The sequence below is a fragment of the Gracilinanus agilis genome, chromosome 4 (assembly GCF_016433145.1).
Source record: "Gracilinanus agilis isolate LMUSP501 chromosome 4, AgileGrace, whole genome shotgun sequence".
Taxonomy (NCBI): domain Eukaryota; kingdom Metazoa; phylum Chordata; class Mammalia; order Didelphimorphia; family Didelphidae; genus Gracilinanus; species Gracilinanus agilis.
The window spans coordinates 208,904,332-208,929,413 of NC_058133.1; the positions used below are offsets into that span (position 1 = coordinate 208,904,332).

The 25,082-nt window shown below is 41.4% G+C and overlaps 1 protein-coding gene across 1 annotated transcript in view; it reads right to left on the bottom strand.

Annotated features, from left to right (window-relative positions):
* Positions 1–22,405, bottom strand: part of TMEM94 (transmembrane protein 94) — a 48,917-nt gene extending 26,512 nt beyond the window's left edge. The window contains exons 1-2 of the mRNA XM_044675895.1: positions 22,363–22,405; positions 5,132–5,258 (exon numbers count right to left, since the gene is read on the bottom strand). Of these exons, the coding sequence (XP_044531830.1) occupies positions 5,132–5,152 (21 nt within the window). The 5' untranslated portion in view covers positions 5,153–5,258; positions 22,363–22,405. The remainder of the gene's footprint in view (positions 1–5,131; positions 5,259–22,362) is intronic.
* Between the last annotated feature and the right edge of the window lie 2,677 nt (positions 22,406–25,082).

Sequence of the window (25,082 nt, forward strand, 5' to 3'; positions counted from 1 at the left end):
AGAGGACAAAGAGAAAAGGAGAGGAGGCAGAGGAGAAAGGGAAAAGAGACAAAAGGGGAGAAGGATGAGGGGATGAAGAAGGGAGAGAGACAGAGGAGAGAAAGAGAGACAGAGACAGAGAGAGAGGGAGAGAAAGAAAGGAGAGGGGAAGAGAGAGGAAGAGGGAGAGAAAAAGAGGAAGAGGTAAAGAGAGGGAGAGAGATGAGGAAGGGAGTGGGGAGAGAAGGAAGAGAAGGGAGGAGGGGAGGAAAGAGGGAGAAGAGACAGATGGACAGACCTACTGACCACAAAAAGCTAGGCAGAATGTGAACAAGAAGCCCAGTGCTGCAGAGAATCAGGAGCTGCTCCAATCTGCTGATTAATTCAGCCTATTTCCAGTCACGCTGAAGATTCAGGGAGGGAGGAGGAAGCAGCAGCAGCAGTGGCGGCAGCGGCAGTCAGAGGGAGGGTGGGAGGCAGAATAGAGAGAAAGGAAGGAGGAGATTGAGAACAGTGAACACAAAGTTTGTACAGTGTTCTGCCAGATATTCAGGAGCTTGGCCATCTGTCATATGAAACCATTGGAATAGAGCTATCCATGTGAGCATAGGGGAAGGTGTGTGGTCAAAGATGATATAGATAGAGAAGGGAGTTCACAAAAACTGGGTGAAGAAAAGGATCCCAGATGGGGAGCCTACAGGAGCCACAAAGAGACTGTCTCCAGCTTGTCAAGGAGAGCTTTCTGGACCCATTAATCTCCAAGGCATTTGGAAAGGTAAGAAAAAAGGTGGGGGGGGCAAGGTAGCCATCTCCCAGGGAGCACTCCCCCACAGCAGAGAGTGACTTCCTTATTGCCAAGTAGCAGTGGTTCCTAGTCCTGGGACTGAAGAGGAAGGAAGAGAGAAAGGCAATGAGGAATTTTAATAGTAACACATCCTGTAGAGAGAAAAAGTGGATTGGGGTGGGGGAGAGGGGAGAGCTACAGGCAGTGGACACCCTCAACTAGGAAGGACTTGGGCAGTAGAAACTGGAAAACATAACTTTAGGCCTAGATGAGTTAAGAAACCAACTGAAAAAGGTGGCTACAAAGAGGGGAAAGTCCAAAGTCTACCTTAGATGAAAGTATGCCACACTTGGACGCTTCCCTTCCTTCCAAGTGGTAATCATCACAATTCACATTTATAGAGTTTTGAATGTACAAAGCACAGCTCCCCAACAACTTGTGAGATGGGTATTATTATTCTCAGTTTATAGATGAAGAAACTGAAGCTTTGAGTGACTTGCCTAGGGACATACAGCTAGGTAAGAGACAGAGGCTGTCATTATGCTGTGCCAAGGGAAGAGCTGTAAAAGCAGCTAATGATAAATCCAAAACCCAGAGTGAGGCTGGCCTGGAAGGCTACTGACTGCTAAGTCTTCCCTGAAGGATAACCAGACTACACCTCTAGAACAGAGAGAAAGGATCCAACCTAAGACTCTTGCTGAGCAGATAAACAAATTGGCAAGCCATTTCATGAGATCTAGAAGTTTTCAGAGACTCAGTTTTATGAGAATGAGCATTCTCAAAGAACACAAAACACCTAGCAATAGATAAAAGAAGATGGTGGCCCTAGAAGAATTAAGAAAATGAATTTCCAATAGGTCTTGATCAATGGCACATACAAAACCCAGTGGAATTGCGTGTTGGCTATGGGAGAGGGATGGAAGGAGGGGAGGGAAAGAACATGAATCATATAACCGTGGAAAATTTTTCTTAATTAATCAATTTAAAAAAAAAAAGAATTTCTAGAGGCAGCTGGGTGGTTCAACAAAATGTCAGGCCTGGAGACAGGAGGTCCTGGGTTCAAATTAGACCTCAGACATGTCCTAGCTATCACTTAACCCCCATTGCTTAGTCCTTACTACTCTTCTGCCTTGGAATCCATATTTAATATCAATTCTGAGAAAGAAGGTATGGGTTTAGAAAAGAAAAGAAAATGCATTTCTACACCTCCATTGTAAAGGTGGTAGACTATGGGTGTGGGATATGGCCCACTTCATTTGCCTGTTGGTTTACAAGACCAACTTGCTTTTTCTCCACTTTTTAAAATCTTTGTTACAAGATTACTTGCTGGGTGGGAGAAAAGGCTATATTCAGAAATGAATGTGATATAAGAACAAAAGTCTTAATTTTGGGGGTGGGAGAAGAAGAAGAAGAGATAAAAGGGGAATGCCTTAAGGATAGATGGTCCCAGCAGCCCTTTTAGGTAGTACCTCACAGATCAGAGAGATCTGATAGGAAAGAGAACCTAGAGCCTCATGACTGCAAAGGGGAGAGAAGCAGAGGAGCCAGAGAGAATGAACCCAAGCATCTTTCTCCAGGGCACTCTGTCTCCTAGGCGACACAGTCTCATACCACAAGAGGGAAGAAGGAACCTCAACACAACCCAAGCTGGTTGGCCTCTCCCCTCCCCCTTCCAAGTGCTGCTCCAGGTAGGGCCCCAGACAAACTCCACTGGCTTAATAGGACAGAAAGGAGGCCTATTCAGCCTGAAGGTTAAGGTAGTTGAGGTTCCAGTACTGGGCCGAGGCACAGAGGACAGAGGGAAGGGCAGGACCAGCTCCCTGTTCAGATAACTGTTTATATAATCTGGCAGCAGTTTCAGAAGTCAGCCCACAAGAGGCCTGTCAGATACTCCCCAACCACGAAGCCCGACTCTGTCTGCTGCTGAGGCTGACCACATAGTGACATTACTCATTTAAAGAGACACAACTGTGGAGATGACTAGCTAAAACCTTTGTGCTGTGCGATATGACATAGAAAGAAAATCTCACTGGTCCTATGCTTGACCTACAACAATGCACAGTGTCATGTATGGCAAGCCACAGCACTCATTTCTTCAGCAGTAGAAAATATAGGCACTAATTCTAAGAGGCAGGAGTTTGGACAAACACTACTACAGAATATATATTGTGGGCTACAAAAAAGGGGAATCTGACACAGCAAGAGATTGGGTATACACTGGAGAAGTGAGGAGGAAGTCAGGGGTCAGGAAATCAGCCAGCATCAGCCAAGCTGATCTTTAGTTCTGTAGCCAGCAGAAAAGCTACCCAACTACTAATCACAATCAGGCCAGCCTCATGAATTTCCAACACCACAGAGGCTGAATAAGATTGATTTCCCACTCTGTGCTCAGGAAGTTCTGATCTGGCCCCAGAAAATATAAATTATAATTTTCCAGCCAGAATAGAAGGGAGCAGAAAAATTCCATCATCAGCCATTTAAAGTCCAAACTCCTTCATATGATTCTCCACAATCCCAGCTCTTTAAATCAATCCAGTCTACTGATTTTCCTCAAACACAGGACAAACAATCCCATCTCTATAATTTTGCTTATAATGTTTCCCCTGTTTGAAACGTCTTCCTCTCTTTCTTCCCCCTCCCCATACCCTTGCCCAATCCCTTTATAAATCTGGCCTTTTCTTCAAGGTCCACCTCTCCGATGAAGATGCCTTTTCTGAGTCTTCTCTGACTTTTTTCACTCATTTAGCATGTTATACCTTAAATGAGCATTATTATTTGTATGTTTTTTGTATTTGCCCCAGCTCCCCAACTAGATTTTTTTTTAACCCTTATCTTCTGTCTTAGAATTGATACTGTATCAGTTCCCAGGCAAAAATGGCTAAGTGATTTGGGGATTAAGTGACTTGCCACGGGTCACAGAGCAAGGATGTGTCTGAGGCCAGATTTGAGCCCAGGACCTCTCCTTTCCAGGCCTGGATTTCTATTCACTGAGCCACCTAGCTGGCCCACTCTTAACTAGATTTTTAAGCTCCTCTGTCTACCTGGTGACAGAGTGGTACCTAACATTTAGCAAACATTCAATAAAAGGCTGAGGATACAGTGCTATACCATGATGACACCCACCCAGGCCTCATCAGCTCAGGAAGTGGAGGAGGAGGATGTAGAAGAAACATGAACAAATAACTTTCCAGAGATGAGCTTTCAAACTCTTCTTCAGCTTGGCAGTGGATTTCAGAACTTTGATCCCAGTGACAACAGGAAATAGTGTTTCACCATCAGGATAGAGCCAGAAGGCACATCACAGCAGAGCCAGGGATCAGCAGGTCTACACATTTAGGGAGTTTTTTCTAAGACTTCTATAGATAAGGTGACCTAACAGTCAGTCAGGATAATACCTACACAGCAAATGGGCAGACATATATTTTCTTCCCCTCCGACCACATCTCACATGTCCAAAAGCATGGCCCTGGAGCTCAGATAACTAGGTCCTTTTATAACTCATGATGTCCTAGTTTCTACCTGCCTTTCTGTAGCTTAAGCATGCACCAAACTAACAACAACAAAAAAAAAGCCATTAACAGGCACAGATGCTAAAAAATGGCTCTGTTTGACTCTTTTTGAGGGCAATTGGCCAGTAATATTCATCAAGTGATGGGTTCAGAGCAACACCCTTAGAGAGGAAATTCCTGGTTCTGTTTACAACCAAACCTTCCTGACAAAGAGAATTATGGGAAGGGTATAATGAGAGACAAATATACTTTGGTAGGTGCACAAAAAGACCACCCAACTCTCAAGCCACCATTAGCTTCAGTAGCATAAAAAAGATTATTCAAAAGTGAGAATAAGGTGAAATACTAACTTGAAAATCCTTGCCACTAGCCAGACTGACTGGTGCTAGCTAACAAAACCATTCTCCAACTTTAACTGGTATCTTGGATTCTTCCAATCTTTATGATATATAGTGAATGGGTAATCAATTAGACTCATATGAATCAACTGACAAGTCCCTAACAAAGATGAAAACGGTTCAAATTACAACCCCCTAGGCAAGAGCTATGAGAAACTGTTCTGGGATTCAATCAAATCAGAAACCCCAGAACAGCTTTATGTATTTTGTCCATTAGTTCCACCTCTTTATTTATCCTATATAAAAGAATCTCCATTTTTCTGCTTTCCATACAATATTACATGACCCCACTACTCCATAATATAGTCAACAGACTAAATTAGAATTCAAACCCCCCCAAAATGTGAGAATCCTCTTGATACATTTGAAGTTGACTTAAAAGGTCCAGGGAAAGGGTGAGGGAGAAGAACAGGGGAATCCAAAAGAGACCAAGAAAGAACCTCATGGCAATGAAGGCCCACCTGGTGTTTCTTCAGGTCCATGGCTCCAAAGTGCAGTAGGCATGCCCAGAAGAATGTGGTAAGGACCCAGCAGGAGGGTCCTCTTTCACGTGTACAAGTCCTAGTGACTAGGTCACAGCCACATCATCTAGGAAAAAACAAAGGGGAATAGACAGGGAATCACATATTTAGAGACAGAAATGAACTTTGAGGTTTTTTAGCACAAACCCTTCCATTGTACAGCTAAGAAACCTGAGACACAGTAAGGTTAAGTGGCTTGCCCAAGATCACCAGGGTAGTAAATGGTCATACTTGGTATCTCCTGAGCACAAATCCAACATGCTTTCCACTATCCCAGCCTGCTTCTATCCCAGCAAGTACATCTTGCTGGCTGGGCTAGGTAATCAACTCAAGGTTAACTTGTATATGTTCCCACACACCAGGATTAGAAATAGAGAGGTCAACTAAAATGATTGTTCCTGCTTAACACAGAGCCCATATTCCAGGCTTCTTCCTAGCAACCTGTCTAGAAGTAGTCAGCCCTATACTAGTACAATTCCTTAAGGCAAACAATAGGATTGCTAGTTGAGTTATGTATAAGGGCTTCTCTCTGGATGGGATACAAAAGATCAGGGAAGAGGTACGAGTGTAGTAGAGGCCTTAAGCATTTAAGGGAGGGCAAAGGGTTTATTCCATTGCTGTCATCAGTTGGTTTTATATGTTTAAGGTCTGGCCAACTCATCACCCCTGAAGCCCCAATAATAATGCCTCCAATTTGCTGGAAAACACATACCATAAAAGCAACCTCTTCCCCCCAGTTTAGTGGTTATCTGCACTCAACAAGGACTTACTGGAAACAGGTTAGGGTACTATGGAATGGCCAAAGGCTGGAAAGCTTTTGCTGGCAGATCTGATCTGACAATACAAGTGCCTAGCGAAGTAGACTGATCTGCTTGAAATGAAGAGTACCCTCCATCCCCAAACCTGGATCTCTCTGGGCATCTTCCTTCACTTAATTGCACTTTAACAGCAGGAAGATACCCCAGAGTATGCTTGATCTGATATAGTGTGCGGGCAAATCTGGCCTGATGCCATATCATCCTTAGTCTGAAGGACTTCTGAGAGGCCTGGGCACATCTTAGGAGTTCATCTCTGCTTCAGTAGAGTCCCAGGGGGTCCTCTTATAGGACTCAAAATAGATTCATATACTTTGGACTACTTGAGGACTTTGCCTCCCCCATTTAATTGCTCTCTGGGGTCTACAATGTCCAGAATGGACAGCTCCTATGGCGGCTGCGGAGTCATTTTTCAGTCTTGTCCAACTCTTTGTGACCTCATTTGAGGTTTTCCTGGCAAAGATCCTGGAGTGATTTGCCATTTCCTTCTCCATTTTATCAATAAGGAAGCTGAGGCAAAAAAGACTTGCCCAGGATCCCATGGCTAGGAAGTGTCTGAGGCCATATTTGAACTCAGGAAGAAGAATCTTCCTGACTCCAGACCCTGCATTCTATCCATTAAGCCCCTTGACTGCCTTAGCTATTCTATGGCAGACTTCTGAGGAATTAACAAGATGCCCTACCTACATGATTTCCAGGAATCACAAACACTCAGGAGACCCATCAGCTGCAAGAATTTAGAAAGTATCGACTCCTTTCTGCAAAACACCCTTATTTTTTTCAGCCTGTATACTGATGCAATTGCATCCAGGAGTTTTAGTCTGGTTTTCCTTGTGAAGTGCACCCTGCATGGTACTGTTTCTCCCACCTGGACCGACCTCTGCATTTACTAGCTGCTAAAGAGATTAGGCAGAAGCAGAACAATGGACTCCTCAGAGCCTGTCACCAGCTTGAAGCCACTGATTAGAGAGAGAGCTGGAGGGGAGGATGATGTATTATTGTCTTCAGGGAATCATCGTGGGTTGGGGATTGAAGGGAAGCAGAAAGTCCCCATTTCAATTGTTCCTAGTGTTTGATTGAGACTACATAGTTAAAAAAAAACCACTAATATGCCAGAGAAGTCCCTGGTAAAGCCGAATTCTCTTTGGCACAAAGGGGAAGTTAATTTCAAGAGACAGAAGAGAGTTGGACATAGAAAGATACAAGATACTCCTTCCCCCACTAATCCCCAATTAACCTGCTCAGAACTAGATGCTGACATTGAGGCACAGAAAGGAATATTTGGCATTTACAAAGAGAGACCCAGATGAATATGCCCTGAGGATACACTGGATGTCAATGGCAAATTCAGAAGGGGACCCAGGAATTCAGATCCCGGACTCCCCGGGGGAAGGCTGCCAATTGGAACAGCCACATCTTAGGCTAGTAGCATCAGGGCCTCTTTAAAGAGGGGATAGTCAAAAAAGCTCAGAGGAACTGGCTCATAAAGGAGCTGTCAAGAAACACAAAAGCCCTGTCCCAAGGACCCTAGCAGGGAGGCCCAAGGCTCTGAAGCAGCCAGCTCCTTGGAAAATCTCATTCAGATTCCTGGTAGGCCAGCATTAGTGCTGTTGATGGAACAGTCCAGATCCAAGGACTTGCCAGCTTTCTTCTAACCCCACCCCCACTCCCTTCTCCTTTCCAAACAAAGCTCTGAAACCAGAGCTAACCCAAGAGGGTCACCGAGGAGAGAAGAGAGGGAATGAAATGGCTCTGGGGTGCAGTGACATTTTGTTTTATACAGCCAATGAAATGGGCTCCTGAAAGTGCAGATCTATTCCTTTCCTCTACATAGCTGTTTTCCAAATTCGGCTGGCCTTGAGTATATTTTATTTGTGTAATAACCATGTCCCCATATAGTAGTTCAGGGTTTTTCAGAGAAGTCGCCATAACAAAAGGTAGCATTAGGCAGATGGAGATCATTCCTATAAATTCCTTCCACTATCATCCAATGAGGAACCCTAATGGTTATAAAGCAGTTATACTGCCAAATAACTAGGGTAATAGTAGTAATACAATAAAGATTGCTAAGAACAGGGGATAGATATTTCTGAAGGATGAAGTTCTTCCATCATTTCATACCTTAGGCTACTGGAACTCGGGGCTTTTTTTTAGGTCTGATCTGCAACCAGGGAGTATGGCTTTAAAGGTTAGTCCCACTTTGGAGGAGAGACAGTTCTAGGCTAAGGGGCTCTGGGAAGGCGATGGGACTTGGCACTTTGAAGCATATATAGGATTTAGATCAGGAGAGAGGAAAATTCAAGAAAAAGGAAAAGCATGCAAAGAGGTAGAGACCCATGAATGCACAATATATATAAAGTAGAAGACTTCCTAAAGAAGTAGAAAGTAAGAATGAAGAGCCCAAATTATGAAAGGCCTTGGGATATGAACTTTATTCTGTAGGCAGAGAGGAATTAAGAAGTATTTTGAGCAGGGTTTTTAATGTATGCCATGCTCTGAACTTAGGAAAATTAATCTCACAGTGGTATCTCCAGCAGAGAGACCAGTTAAAAAGCTATTACAGTAATCCTAATTTGGGATGATGAAGATTTTAGACTAGTCTGATGGAAGTTGAAAAAGAAAGAAAGAGGGAAGAATTTCAGGAGGCAAGCAGCCCAAATCCCATAGACCTACTCTAACAAAACCTAAAAATAGCAGAAGACCAAATAATGATCAAAAAAGTCAATGAATAACTACAGTTAGTGACTTCATCTATCCCAGAACTGTTCAAAAAGTCAGCCAGAAGCCTACAGGCAAAAGGATAGCCAGGCCAGCAAACAAGAGGGAAACCTCCCAACACAACCACAGATTCGTGTAGCCTGTAAAGCTCTTTATCCAGAGACAACCAGATGTGTAGGGATCCTTTGAGAAGGCCCCAAGGTGGTTGGAAATTCAAAATTCAAAACCAGTCTGACCCTAGTACAAAGCCCAAATTCAGGAACTGTGGTTGAAAACAAGTAAAAAGACACCAACTACTATAAAGAATAAATATCGATCCAGATACCCCAAAAGACAGCCCAGAAGGGAATAACTCAATAACTGGAAGGAGAGACTCAAAGGAAAAAATGGATTTTCCCATAAGGATATCTGGGAAATTCTAAGAATACCTGGGAGAAATGAAGTAAAAGATAAAAAATGAAATAAGGGCTCAGCAGAAAAGAAATGGAATGAGAATTAAGTAACTTAGAAGAGAAAATAGTAATGAAACAAAAATCTATAACTTCATGAAACTAAGAAATATAAGGATAAAATCAAAAGATTTTTTAAAATGGGAAAAAAGAAGAATGTCTAATATTAAAAACAAATTGATCAGGGGGAGGTCCTAGGTTAAAATCCGGCCTCAGACACTTCCCAGCTGTGTGACCCTGGGCAAGTCACTTGACCCCCATTGCCCACCCTTACCACTCTTCCACCTAGGAGCCAATACACAGAAGTTAAGGGTTTAAAAACAAAAACAAAAACAAATTATATTATAAAACAGATTAAGAGGAATCACTAGGAATCACTGGACTGTCTAAAAATAATTTTTTTAATCCAACACTATTTTCCAACAAATCATAAATGAAAACTGTCCAGAGCTATTAAAACCTAGAACCAGAAGGCAAAGGAAAGAGAAATAGAATGAATCCTCGAATGACCTCCTAAAAGGAATCCTCAAGGAAAAAGTCCCCAAAATGTCTTAGCCAAAATCCAGAACTTCCTTAACAAAGAAAAAAAAATACTTCCTTCTACCAAAGCTTCTACCAAAACCTTAAGATCCTGTAGTATAAAATAAGAAAAGACAAAAGATATAAACCTGTAACCAAGTATAATTTGCCCTAGGAGGAAAAAAAGGACTTTTAATGAAACAGTCTTTCAAGCACATCTAATGAAAAGAACAGAGCTGAATCTGAACTCTGAAATAAAAACAAAGGAATCAAGACCACCAGAGAAAGGTGAAATTTATATGAGCAATTGGAAAGGATTATATAATGATGAAAGGCTAACATTCAAAGAGGAGGAGAAAGTATCCTTTCAGAATGTCTTCAAAAAGGACAAAAAAAAAGAAATCTGGCAAGATTCATATGAAATGATATAAAGAAAGAAGAACCAGCAGAAGGATTTATGCAATAATAACAACATTGCAAAAACAGTTTTGATGGTTCCAGAAGGGATCATAGATCCAGAGCACCAGAGACAAATGCTACCCAACTCCTCATAGAGAGATTGTGTAGAATAAAATAGATTTTTGGACCTGACCAATGTAGGAGTTTTGTCTTGTTTTACTATGCATATTTGTTAAAAAGGGTTTGATTTCCTCAACCACTCTGTGTTGTGGTAGGAGTGAAAGAAAATAAATGTTGCTTAGCTGAAAAAGAAATGAAAAATAAACAACTCTAATTTCCCCAACCTAAAAACAAAAAAATCTTCAAAAGAGTTGAGGAAATTAAATAAGACAAAGGACCTGGGGGGCTGTTATAAAGAGTTTTATAGTGAGGATAAAGGGAAAACATTAATATGGAAAAGAGGTGGAATGTATTGTTTCTCATAATTAAGATGTACTAGAAGAGTGTTAGCTTAGAGTGAGGAAATCAGATGAACCTCATTCATATAACACTGTCAAAAGAAGAATAAACACACATGCCTTTACAGACACACTCACACAGAATTAGGTGCAAAAATATATTAAACTCAATAGAGAAACAGGTGAGGATGTGTAGGGAAGATGTAGAGAGATTAAGAGGAAGGCTAATACCAGGGAGAGAATAATCACAAGCAAGAACTTCAGCTTTGAATACCAAAAAGGAGGGAGGGAAAAGAAAAATTGGGAAACAAATCACACACACTGGGTGTAATGAAATTATTACTGAGCAGTAAGAAATGAGGAAATAGATGATTTCTAATAATCATTGGAAGACATATAAATTGATGCTTAGTGAAGTAAGCAATCAAGTGAACAATTTATCAAATAGCACCATGCTAAAGAAAACCAATTTTGAAAAGCTGAAGAGCTCTGGTCAAAGCAATGACTAACTACATCCCCAGAGGGCCTATTATAAGGCAGGTTACCCACCTTTGGATAAGGGTGGTGAAGTCAAGATGCAGGAAGGAGCCTCATTTTAGGACATGGTTAAAGAATTTGTTTTTCTTGACTAAATTTATTTGTTACAAAAGCTATTTCTCTTTTATTCCTGTTTTTAATGTAAGGATTGTTTGAGGAGAAGAGCAATAGTAATGCCAATAAAAAGAGAAAATGAAAAAAAGGTTATTTTTTAAATGCTTAGAGAACAGAAGGAAGTTTAGAAGGAAACACAAACAAGTAGGACAACTATAAGGGCAACTTATTGAATTTATTACAGTACTTTTGAAAAGCAACATAGAACAGATTCATTATTTCATATATAATCCTCTCAATAGTCTTCAATGTGGTGTTTGTTAAATTCAGAATTTTTTAAAGGTCACAAAAAACTATGAAAGGAAGGGGGGCATGTTTCTTGTGGCAACGTATAGGAATAGGACCATGTGTTAGTTCTTACAGAAAGCAATTTGGAGGAACAGAGAGCCAAAAAGGTGTTTGGGGGAAAAGGAGCTGAATAATCCACTGTCTTTTTAAATTCCTTTTAACAAAATCTCAGTGAGGGTGCTACTGATAGCCAGGAGACCTTGCATCAGAACATGGGCAGCTTCCAGTTCTGATTCAGCCAGAGCCTTCTCACTTTGTTTGTTACTTGGCAACAAATAGCTTCTTGGCCTTAGGGTCAGTCCTCAACTGCAAAATCTATTTAAAGTAGTGTAGTTGGTAAAAGAGGATGCTAAACTTGGAGCCAGACGTCCTGGGTTCAAGATCCAGATCTAATATTTATCAGCTGTGTGATCAAGGACGAATCATTCCATCTCTCACAGATTCAGTTTCCTCCTCTGCAAAATGGAAATAATTATTGGGGAAGGGGGCTGGGAAATGGTTTTTTAAGTGTGAGAAAAGTATATGTCCTTCCATTATCTCTCTAGTACTAATTCTTTCCCAAGTCCCTTTCCAACATCATTCTTCCTACTCAGGAAGGCTGATACCATTAACTCCACTTATAGAAGACACTGAGGTTAAGTGGCTCGGTCTATGCCATTAGAGCTCTACGGCAGCCAATCTGGCCTCAGATACTTCCTAGCTCTGTGACCCTGGGCAAGACACTGAATTCCTAGCCTAGCCCTTGCTATTCTTCTGTCTTAGAACTGATACTAAGACAGAAGGTAAGATACAAAGACAGCAGCCTCCTCCACTGGGCTGATCCAAGGGAACATCAAACAGGATTTCTACCTTGAATTTCCACCTTGAGATCCAACCTAGGTGTAAATGTGACTCTTACCCTTGTCATGGCAGGGAACCAGCACCACTTACTACTGTCCTTGGCAGCTCTAGTAGGAGCCAGTTGACCTGCAGCCATTATAGAGGGCTCTGATGGCAAAAAAACTATACACTCTGGATGACAAAAACCATACACAATGGCTTCATTTGGAGGAAAAACATTTCTGCTTCAATCTGCCCTGCTTAATGGAAAGATGACTGGCTGCTTTCGCCTGCTTATTGTCTGCCCCCAACAAGAGTTGTAAAGTTGGAAGCAAAAATGTATCACTGGCAATAGCTTCATTCTTCCAGGGTACCCTGCTGGACTCAAAACGCTGGGTTAAAGAAAGCGTCCAATTTGCAGAACCTTTACTTGAGTGTTCCCTTCTTTCCCCACACAAATTCTTTCCTAAGTCTGTCTCTAGGGAGGAGACTGTGGGGAGGGGAGGGAGGACATTCAGACTGCCACTTTTGCTTGTCATTAGCTGTGCAGGAGTTAAGCTTTCCAGAAGAGTGATTCTGAGCACCCGTCTGCCACTCCCCAGCAACTGCTCAAAATAGAAATGTAAAGTGCTTTCTCCTTTCTCTCCCTCTATCGCCTGACCCTAGTTCTCTGGGTCTGTGTTCTTCTCTTACCCAAGACACAGCAAGGAAGGTGGGCCTCAAGAATGACCAGCTCTTATTTATTCAGGGGTTGTAGGAGATTAGGAGTGGAGACCACTTTATTCCTCATTAACACCTCTCAATTTTCTTGGTCCTAGTTCTGGTAGAAGATTTAATGGGGGAAAATGAAAGCTTTTATAGTAGCCTAAATAAATGTGATTTTTGAATTTGAAGTTCAAGTCCTGCCTCCGCCACACATTAGCTGTCAATGAACAAGCCCCCTAGACCAGTGATGGGCAAACTTTTTCAAGAGGGGGCCAAAGGAAAGGAAATGCTCATCTGTTAGTCTGTTTCTAAGGCAACTCTTTCGAAGTTTCATTGTATAGTATCCTACTCATTGTATTTGTCAGAGTAGGAATAATGATGGGCCACAGGATAGAATATTTCAGGTTCCCCCCCACCCACCCAATCTGGCCTGTAGGCCATAGTTTGCCCATCACTGCCCTAGACAATCGACTTTCAAGCAGTGGGGGTTTCTTCACTGGATATTCCCCACAGCACTGAAATTTCGGGTCAGGACAAAAAAAAAATAACCTCTCCACAAAATAATATAATTTATACCTGAAGGGATCTTAGAGATCATCTAGTCCAGTGGTGTCAACTCACCTAGAAATAGGGGCTATCAAACTGTACATAAGAGACTCCCAGGTGATGAGCTGATTTAATTTTAAAATGTAACAGTATCTACATTGTATCATTTTTTATTCATTTTCTTAAATATTTTCCAATTGCATGTTTAACCTGGTTTGGGCCTCATTTAGGAGTGCTAAGGGTCATGTGTGACACCTCTCATCTAGTCCTATTCCTTCATTTTACAGACAAGAAAACAGGCTTAGAGGAGGTAAATAATTAGATAGCATAGTGAATGGAGTGCCAGGCTTGGAGTCAGGAAGACCTGGGTTCCAATCTGGGCTCAGATACTTCCTAGCTGTGTGACCCTGGGCAAGTCACTTAATCCCAATTACCTAACTTTTACTGTTCTTTTGTCTTAGAATCCATACTAAGACAGAAGGTAAGAATTTTTTTAATCAAAGAAAGAAAATAAATTAAATAATTTGTTCAATTTATTCAAAGTTGGGGGCAGCTGGGTGGCTCAGTGGATTGCGAGCCAGACCTAGAGATGGGAGGTCCTAGGTTCAAATCTAGCCTCAGAACTTCTCAGCTGTGTGACCCTGGGCAAGTCACTTAACCCCCATTGCCTAGCCCTTACCACTCTTTTGCCTTGGAGCCAATACACAGTATTGACTCCAAGATGGAAGTTAAGGGCTTAAAAAATTTTTTTATTCAGTCACACAGGTTATATCAGGCAGAATAAAGATTCAGAGCCTGGTCCACTAATTCCATCCATTCATTCTACCTCTCCAGAAACTACCCTATCCAGAATCAAGAATTTTAACTATAGAGTAGAAGTGACTGGGTGCTGGCCCTGGAATCAAGGATACCTAAGTTCAAATCTCCCCTCAGATACTTATTGGCTGTATGATCTTGGGCAAGTTACTCTCTTTGAGCCTCAGCTTCATTATCCACAAAGAAGGATAAAACTTGATAGCACCTTACAGTTATTGTGAGAAGCATAGGAGCATAAACTGTTTCCTAAACCTTAGAGTCATCTATAAAATATCAGGCATTATAGTTTCAAGGGACAGAATAGCATAGAGGATTGGGGATCAGTATGTTCCAGCCTGTACAACATCTCTTGAAACTGTTAGTCAAACAAGCATCTATAAAATATCGGGCATTATAGTTTCAAGGGACAGAATAGCATAGAAGATTGGGGATCAGTATGTTCCAGCCTGCACAACATCTCTTGAAACTGTTAGTCAATAAACAAGCATCTATTAAGGGCCTACTAGGTGCAGAGCACTGTGCTACACACTGGGGATTCAAAGACAAAAATTGAAACAATCCCTCCTCTTAAAAATATTCTATTGTATGTACATGTCTCAGTAGATAGGGAATAAATGCAAAATAAATGTATAGCAATTAAACACAAGGTAGTTAGGGAGAGAGGCCACCTGGGGGAATCAAGAAGGCAAACCAGTCCTTTCTATTTACCTACGTTTAGAACATTAATATTGAATTGAGATGTTTTTGTGAAATCATTTTCCCTTTAGTTCTCTCCCCCACCAGTGACTCTAAATTGAAGCTACACCCAGTTTCTCCCCCAGGCTATGAAAATGGGTTGGGATTTTTTGTCTTTATTAAGGATAAAAAGATTAAAGGCAGGGTTGACCAGCCTGAACCAGCTGACCAGGTGAACCCTAACGAAGAGTGGGCTGAGCACTATATAGAACTCACTTTAAAGTTCAGTGGTTGAGCCAGAATGTTCTGGCAGTATCTTCTGGGTCCCACCAAGGACACAGGTGTATTGTGATGAAGTAAGGAAGGAGTTGAGGTCTCTAAGTCCACCTCCTCAGTTGCTATTTACCAAGCAGAGATGTCTTAGGATGTCCAGAGGAGAGATTGAGGTAGTGAGCCTGTAAGTGCCAGAAGAATGAAGGCCTTTCTTTTGGGATGGTAAAGAAAGACAACCGACCAGATTAAAATGTCTTGGATGGTCAATTAATAAATTAATTTAAAATTAAGAACTTCCACTTTTTACATATGGCTACTACTCTAGTTCAGGCCCTCATCACCTCTAACAGGGCCAACTGCCAAGCTTAATTGGTTTCTCTATCTCTGGTATCTCCACATTCCAATCAATACTCCACCCTGCTGCCAAAGTAGCTGTGCTAAAGCACAAATCTGACAGGTCACTACACTATTCGAAAAAACTCCAGTGGCTGCCTACAGCCCTCAGAATCAAATATAAACTCTTCTATTTGGCATCGAAAGCACTTCGCAATCTGACACCCACTGACCTTTCCAACTTTATTACACATTATTCTACTCCAGGGTTGGTATAGTCCAGCAAAACTGTACTTCTTACTGTTCTCCATACATGAAACTCCATTTCCAGACAGGGAACTGTCTGTCCCCTCCATAACTCCCTCCTCTCCTCTCCACCCACACACTCCCCCAAGCTGCTAGTGCCTCCCCTTCAAAAAATAACCTTGTATTTATTTTGTTAGATACAAAGAATCCTCTGAAGTGGCTGCATATATTTGAATTCACACTATTCCAAATTATCATTATGTAAAATAGGGTAATTGGTTACAGCCCAGTGGAAATATGCAGTGCCAATTTGAATAATGTGTCAACTTAAGAGGATTCAACATCATCTGTACTGATCAGGACCTAGCTATGCATGCATATGTATATAAATACTCATTCACATATATGTTGTTTCCTATGAATTTTTTTAAATCCTTACTTTTTGTCTTAGGATATAAATTCTAAGATGGAAACACTGGCAAGGGCTGGGCAAAAGGGGTTAACTGACTTGCCCAGAGTCACATGTCTAGGAAGTCCATCTGAGACCAAATTTGAACTGAGATCCTTCCAAATCCTGGGGCTCTATCTGTGCTGTGCTGTGCTACTTAGCTGACCCCTATTAAGTTCTTACACTGCCATCTACTATCATCTATCTAATGGTCAAGAAACAGCCATGATGCTGACTAGAACAAGAATCTAAAATAGAGTATAAATGTTGTCTCTCCTGAATTCCATGTGAACTGGAATGACCTCCAGGAACTGGTGCAGTGAAAGGAGCAGAACCAGAAGAACATTGTACACAGAGACTGATACACTGTGGTAAAATCGAATGTAATGGACATCTGTACCAGCAGCAATACAATGACCCAGGACAGCTCTGAGGGATTTATGGTAAAGATGCTACCCACATTCAGAGGAAGGACTGCAGGAGAGGAAACACAGAAGATAAACAACTGCTTGAATGCATGGGTTGAGGCGGACATGATTGGGGATGTGGACTCAAAACTACCACACCAATGCAACTAACGACAATTTGGAAATAAGTCTTGATCAATAACACATGTTAAAACCAGTGGAAATGTGCATCGGCCATGGGTGGGGGGAATGATGGCGGGGGGGGGGGGAGCCCTAAGGGGAAAGAGCATGAATTATGTAACCATGTTAACTTTTCTAAAAAATAAATATTAATAAATGTTTAAAAAAAATAAATGTCTCTCCTGAAAGAATGTAAGCTCTGTGACAGTAAGGTCTAGTTCATTTGTGAAAAGAGATATTCTAGTATTTTGCAGATGAAACTGAGGCATAGATAGATTTCTTGGAGGTCACATGTGAACTGTGGAAGAAAATTCAAAAATTTCTTTGTATCTCAAGCACAGTGTTGTGGCATAACACAGGTGCTTAATAAATGCTGGTTGATCTACTGGGCTCATGTCCTGATTCTGACACAATTCTACAGACAGTTCTCATGTTTAGATCTAAGTTTGCATTATTCAACTTTTCCTTTTCTTTTTAAACCCTTACCTTTTGTCTTAGAATGGATACAAAGTATCAGTTCCAAGGCAGAAGAGCTATTAAAGGCTAGGCAGTTGGGGTTAAGTGACTTGCCCAGGGTAACACAGTTAGGAATTATCTAAAGCTAGATTTGAACCCAGGGCTGCCTATCCACTGAGCTACCTAGCCTCCCCAAATTCAATTTCTCATAATGAATTCTGAAAGAAATCCACATTCCAAAAGAAAATTCATAAAATTCCTTACACAAAACAGAAGCTGGATGAAAAGCTGCTATGTGATGAGGAGAGCATAAACGCTGGTGAGAAGCTGAAAAGGATCTCAAAATCTGTTCCTGTGTGCCTACAGACAGCAAGTGACACTGTTCCTTTCCCTATTGTTCAAGAGTGATCCATACATTTTCACCATGACTGGCAGTAAATGTGCTTTTGAGGGGAAAGTGAACTGCCTTATAAACATAAGTCAATAGACTTAGAAATAAAAATGAAAATAGGGGGCAGCAAGGTAGCTCAGTGGATCAGAGAGCTAGGTCTAGAGATGGAAGGTCCTGGGTTCAAATTTGGCTTCAGACACTTCCTCCCTATGTGTCCTGGGTTCAAATTTGGCTTCAGACACTTCCTCCCTATGTGACCCTGGGCAAGTCAGTTAACCCCTACTGTCTAGCCCGCACCACTCTTCTGCCTTGGAATGAATCCACCGTATTGATTCTAAGATGGAAGATAAGGATTTTTACAAAAAGAAAGAAAAAAATTAGAAAATCTGAAGGAGGGCAAAAACTTAATTTTGCTGTGTCGACTGTGAACATCATAGTGAGGGATGCTGCCAGAATAAAGAACACAAAAGGCAAGGCTTGCACAAAGATATTTGTCAAAATAAAGAGAAGGTGCTTTTCTAGAGATGGAGAAACTATTAACTATGTGGATAGCAGGCCAGACTCAGAAAACTATTCCTTTATGCTTGATGACAATTCAAGCCAAGGTTTGAAGCCTCTTTATTTAAAGATAAAAGTCCCCTAAAGGAACACAGGTATTTACATCAAGCAAAGCAAGCAGTGGTTGGTTTGCATGATTTAGTGCAGGATTTCATAATATGTAAATGTCAGGAAGTGCTGCCAGTACAGATCTAAGAAATTCCCAGAGTTTCTACAAAAAAATAATAGTTGAGGAGGTAGCTAGGTGGCTCAGTGAGAGCCAAGCCAGAGATGGGAGGTCTTGGGTTCAAATCTGACCTCAGACACTTCCTAACTGTGTAAACCTGAGGCAAGTTACTTAACTCCCATTGCTTAACCCTTACTGCTCTTCTGTCTTGGAACCAATATTGGTTCTAAGATGGAAAATACTGATTTTTGGAACCTGCATTGATTCTGAAAGATAAGGGTTTTTAAATAATACTAATGATGAAGATAATAGCCAAAGGTCCCTATTGGCCAAAGGAAATCTTTAATGTAGATGAAACCAGCCTATTTTATCAAAGAATGCCATCTTAAACCTATATCTTGGTGGAACAAAACCTATGTCAGGACATAAAGCTTTCAAAAATAGTTAATTTTCTGTTTGGAGAGAATGAATCTGGGACTTGCAAATTAAAACATCTTCTAGTGCATCTTCTGAGTCTAATGACTCAAAAAATCCCAGAACATTGAAAGGAAGCTATAAGGCCACACTACAGGTTATTCTGTTATTCCAAAAGTACAGGATAACCCTTATCATCTTTGAACAAAGATAATAGCATTCCTTTCAAGATTCTACTGATTTTGGATAAGGCCCCAGGATATTCTACCCATCTGGACGGTTTTAATGAAAATGGAGAATCTACAACCTAGGGATGAGGAAGTGATTGCTACATACTACATTTACCCAGGCAACTGCAATTTTGGATACAGATAAAGAATTGACATTGAGAGTTTCTAGAAGTCAACTTTACCATGCAATCTGGAATATTACTAGGACATGGGAAAATATAACAAAAACATGTATGAAAAGAGTATGGAAAAAAATTTGCTCACAGTTCATTCATTCCTGATTTTCCTGTATTTGACAAAGATGAAACATTCAAAGAAGTAGGTAAAATTAGCACAAGATTAGAAGTGGATAAGAATGATGTAGAGTTGCTGATTGAGTTTTATGGAGAATTGTCCAAGGAGAATCTGACTGCCCAGCTAGGACTACAGAAGAAAGAGAAGCTCTGGAACCAAGGTCAAACCTAAAAAGTTTATGACAATGAAAACAGTTGGCAGAAGCATTTTATCATTTGAGTGAATTTTTTTTCTTGTTTTAGATCCAAATACTTCAGGAATTTTAAAAGTTCAAAGATTAGTTAAGGATTATATTGGTTGCTATCATCAGATATATGAAGGAGAAAAAAAAGAGAACCACTGTCCAAATATCTCTTGATAGCTTCATAAAAAAAAAAAAAATACAGTCAACCTGCAAAGATAAAATAAAGGCCAGGTGCAATCGGTGGGAAAGGGACAACATAAGAAAAGCCTAGGTTAACTTTACTGTATTGTACCGCGCATACTTTATCATTAACTTTACTTTTCATTTCATAATTCTGTTTATTATTGAATATGTCTTCATTTTAGTACATTTTATATCTTGTGTGAAGGTATTATTTTGTGTATGATTTTGTTATATAGGCTAAGTGATATAGGTGGGTAGGGATTAATTCAAATGATATAAAAATTGCTTAATAGACAGATCTGTGGAATGTTCCACTTACACTAAGTAAGAACTGTCTGTAATTGTGTGACCACAGGATAGTCTCTGAATTTCTGATTGCCTTAGAAAAGCACTAATCTGTTTTGCTAGAGGAAGGTACCAAACCAATGAAATCACAGGTCCAGGCCAAATATGGAAGGATTTCAACTTTTTTAGATCATGAATCATTTCATTAGGGTAAAAGACCACCAGTCCTACTTGCTTTCCTTAAAAAAACAAAACAAAAAAAAAATCTCACCAAAACTGAGGGTAATTAATGGATTTTGGTGGCATTTTTTGTTGTTTTTTGGTCAAACCACTGCTTCTACCATTCATTCCTGCCAAAAACTGCAGTGTATATATATGGATCATGTTAAAGATATTATTGAAGACTAACTATAGATCAACTGGAAGATCCTTAAAAAATACCAGATTATTCTTTGAGAACCATTGTTCTAGTGGAAAATCCAAACGTTTGGATTCTCTTTCAGACTGTTCACAAGTGAGCCAGATAAGACCCTTTACATATCTATCCTTCAGTCTCATATACAAAATGCTAGAATATGTTTCTACTAGGAGTGTCCACAAAATAAATTCAATGGAGTCTTTAAAACTGAGTTTCTTGAAGAAAGGTGTAAAAGAACTGCTGAGTAATCATTTTCACATTGGTGCATAAAGAACACTTACCAAGAAGGAAAACAGAGCACTATAACTAGAGGGGGGAGGAAGAGATAACAGGAGGATATGACCAGACCAATAAAAGGTGTGGTGTAGGTAAGGCCAAATGAAATATACAAGGCAGTGAAAAGAGAACTAGGTTGAGAGTAAAATTCTACTCTGTGAGGTGGTATATACAAAATGTTCTGCCAACTTTAGAACACTATATAAATAATATAGTGTTCTATATATCTAAATAATATAGTGTGTTATAATTGTGACTTTGGACCAGTCACTTAACCTCTCTGCACCTCAGTTTCCTAATCTGTCAAAATGACAGAGGTGGCCTAAATGACTTCTAAAGAGTCTTTCAACTCTGCATCTAGAGTGCTAAGAGCAGAGTTTTCCTCTACTCCCCCACTCCTATAACAGTAGCTGAACTACAGGAGTCACTCAAAGAGATGGACAAGTGCTTATTTAATGTTGTGAGATAAGAATGAGTGAACCATTTGAACTGCAGAGAACAGCAACAAAAAAAACTCCAACACTTGGTTTTACTAGATAGGAACTATAGAATTCAAATTGTCTTTGGAGAAGGTGGGAAGAGTTATTATTACACCTACCTTTTTGACCAAGACCAGAGTATGAGAACCTTTCCCCTTAAGCCTAGAACTCTTCTTCCTAGACTCAACCTCCTGGCTTCAGTTTAAATCCAGGCTTTCCCTCTGATATTATCATCTCTAATTTATCCCGTATATAGTTTATTTATAGAGAGTTGCTTGCATATGATCTCCCCCAGAGTGAGAGCTCATTGAGGGCAGGGTCCTTTTTTCCTTTTTTGTCTTTCTTTGTATCCACAAAGCTTAGCATAGGGCCTCTCTATAAGAGATTTAAATACTCACTGACTGACTTGACTGAGTCACCAAACTTCTGAATTAGATCAACAGCAAAGTAAGTTTATGAAAACCCAGGGAACAAAGCTGAGCAGCTCATCCGCTCCCAGGGAAACAGAGCAGGTGCAGAAGCTTGGGAGGGAGTGGGGGGAGAGGAGAGAGGACTGGTCAGCATAAAGGCTGAAGTTCCTACTCCCAAGCAACAGCTGAGCTGGGGAGAGGTGGTGGGGAGCCCGTAGGAGGAGGGGGAGTGGACTGAGATTTGGCTTGGCCTTGGGACTCCCCCAGGGACTATAAATATATATTACAACATCAGAGCTGAAAAGCTCAGGATCAGAGCCCATGCATGGCAAACTTGAGGCACTGGATGAGGACTCCCACCAGGGCCCACCCTTTGTGTACATGTGTGTATAGGAGAAGTGGGGAGGGATTCCTGACCAGCTGGACCCCACCAGGAGAGAAGCCTGGGGCAGGGACCCTGAGGGAAAGGAATAATCAAGGAGAGGAAAAGGAGCCGACAGGCAGAGGCCAGCCTTTTCCATTCATTCCACTTCTCCCCCGAGACGACCCCCAGACCAGGCCCATTCTCCCAGGTGCAGACCTCAGACTCCTCTGGTCTTGGCCAAAGAAGGAGGGGGATGGGGTCAGCCCTGAACCAGACTGCTCCTCCCCACGGGCCAGTCTCTGGCCTTCTGGTACTTACCAGGCCCTCGAGGGTCCTGTTCTCCTCTCGCCAGAGTCCTCGCCCCCTAACCCCACTCCCTTACTTCACCTCCCCTCCACCTAGGGCTGCCGCCATCTATGGTCCTGGCAATCCTAAAGGGGAAACCCCTCCTCCTCATCGTTGCGATTACGGAGATGCCGGTAGACTGGGAAGCGTTTCGTGATTCTATTGGTCAGAGACTAGGGTGGCGGCAGTTTCCCAAGATTTCATTGGTTGTTTGGTGAGAGGTCCTGAAGTTACTTCCGCCCTTTTAGGCTGGAGCTGGGGGGGAGGGTCGGGGGCAGACTTCTGAGTTCGAAGCGACACCTGAGGGAGGGAGAGAAAAGAACACTCCTGATTGTAGACTGACTGGCAGCCCACACCTAGAGGCGGGGTACGGGACGTTGGAGCTCTTTAGCCCCGGGACAAAGAGGACCGCCCTTCCTCTTCTCCCCGTCCCTCCCTCAAGAGGAGAAGAGTCTCTTCCTTGCATAGAGAAACCTAACAGAGCCATAAACTTATTAGCATCTCCCGCCCAGTTCCCCCATCTTATTATATATTATTCAATTTAGCTAACATCTATTGGGCAAGGTTCAGCTCTGGAGAATGTTCTAGGCCCTGCTCGGAAGACACAGCTGTGCAAGAAGCGCTGCCCTAGGGATACAAAGAAAACCAACTGTCCCAACTCTCGAAGAACTTATATTCTCCTGGGAGATACAAATGTATGATGATTAGTTAAATACGATATAATTAGTTAAATACGACATAATTTGAAGTGGGATAAGGACAGCACCGACAATTAGTTGGATTGAATCAAGAAAGGTATTATCATAGGAAGTGGTATATGAGCTGAACCCTGAAGGAACTAGACATCCAGGCACTGGCTGGACACGGAATTCTAATTTGACACTACAGGATATAGGCTAGAAATCTTTGCCAAACTTCCCCTCTCTTCGACTTACAGCTCTTAGGCTTCCTTCTTCTTGCCTATCCCATTGCCATGAATGAATGAACATATAAACCCTTATTGGGGGCCTGTTACATGCCAGGCATTATTGCTAGGTGCTGGGGACACAAACAGGAAAGTGATATAGTGCGAGCCCCGGTATTTTTACATTCTAATAGCACATATTGGGAGTGGGAGCATGGAAAGGCTTTTGGGTGGGAGAATCATAAGATTATGAGTAAAACCATGGGGTAGATAATTCTTAGGCTCTTTCCAGAGGTGATAGCGGCATTGATTTACTATTCCCTCAGGCAACAAGAGAAGCAAGAAAGAGAATTGGCAAGTGGGAGAATGGGGAGTCTGGGAACAAAGGACCAAAGGGGCTCTGATTTCCTGGTAGACAGTTGAATAGGGTGTGAAGCATGGATTGGGGCCCCATAGATCTAGTGTGTTAGGTAAATATTCATTTCACTCATTTTAGGTACAAAGCCAAGCTGGGTGGATTAATTTACTGAAGGGAGATTCTGAACTGCAAATCTGGTGGGTCAAAAGAAGCAATGACAAAGTAGTTGGTACCTGCAGTGGTAGATTCATAATAACAACAATCATAACACCAAACATATCACTGTTAAAAGTTTATAGTCTTTTATATGTACATTCAGCTACACTATGAGCTCTTCACAAAAAAACAAGGACTTGTCTTTTGACTTTCTTTGTATCCCTAGGCTTAGCAGGAACCCTGACTATATAGAGTTGTTGTTGAGTCATTTCAGTCATGTACAACTTCATGACCCAGTGGGATTTTCTTGGCAAAGACACTGGAGTGGGTGCTTAGTAAATATTTATTGAGTGGTTTATTGACTATCTCATTTGGTCCCAAGTAGCAGGATTTCATGCCTGGACTGCAGAGTTTCCCCTAAAGCAGGGGCAAACTAAGGCCTTCAGATGCAGGCCCCCTGAAATGTTCTTGGGGTGGGGGGGGGACATTATTCCTAATCTAATGAATACAATAAGTAGAATACAATACAATGAAACTTAGAAAGAGTTTCCTTAGAAACAAACTGACAGATGAGCATTTCCTTTCCTTTGGCCCCCTCTTTAAAAAGTTTGCCCATCACTGCCCTAAAGTATAGCAAAGAAAATTGGGGGTTTTCCTAGGCTATGGAAGTAATATTGTGTCCATCTCTGAAAATCCAGAAGGCCCTCATATCTCTGTGTTCTGCAAGGATGCCAGTCTGGAGTCTTGTGAAAAATCTCCTGCCACTTGTATTAGAATAGCAAAGAAAAGTTACATTTCCTTTGTTTTGTTGTTTAGTTTTGTTTTGGAAATGTTTATTTAATTAATTAATTTAGAATATTTTTACATGATTTCAAGATTCATGTTCTTTCCCTCCCACCTCCCATAGCTGACATGCAATTCCACTGGGTTTTACATGTGTCATTGGTCAAGACCTATTTCCATATTATTGATAGTTGCACTGGGGTGATCACTTAGAGTCTACTTCCCCAGTCATATCCCCATCAACCCATGTGATCCAGCAGTTGTTTTTCTTCTGTGTTTCTGCTCCCACAGTTCTTCCTCTGAATGTGGATAGTGTTCTTTCTTTACTTTCTTTCTTTTTTTTTTTTTTAAACCCTTGTACTTCGGTGTATTGTCTCATAGGTGGAAGATTGGTAAGGGTGGGCAATGGGGGTCAAGTGACTTGCCCAGGGTCACACAGCTGGGAAGTGGCTGAGGCCGGGTTTGAACCTAGGACCTCCTGTCTCTAGGCCT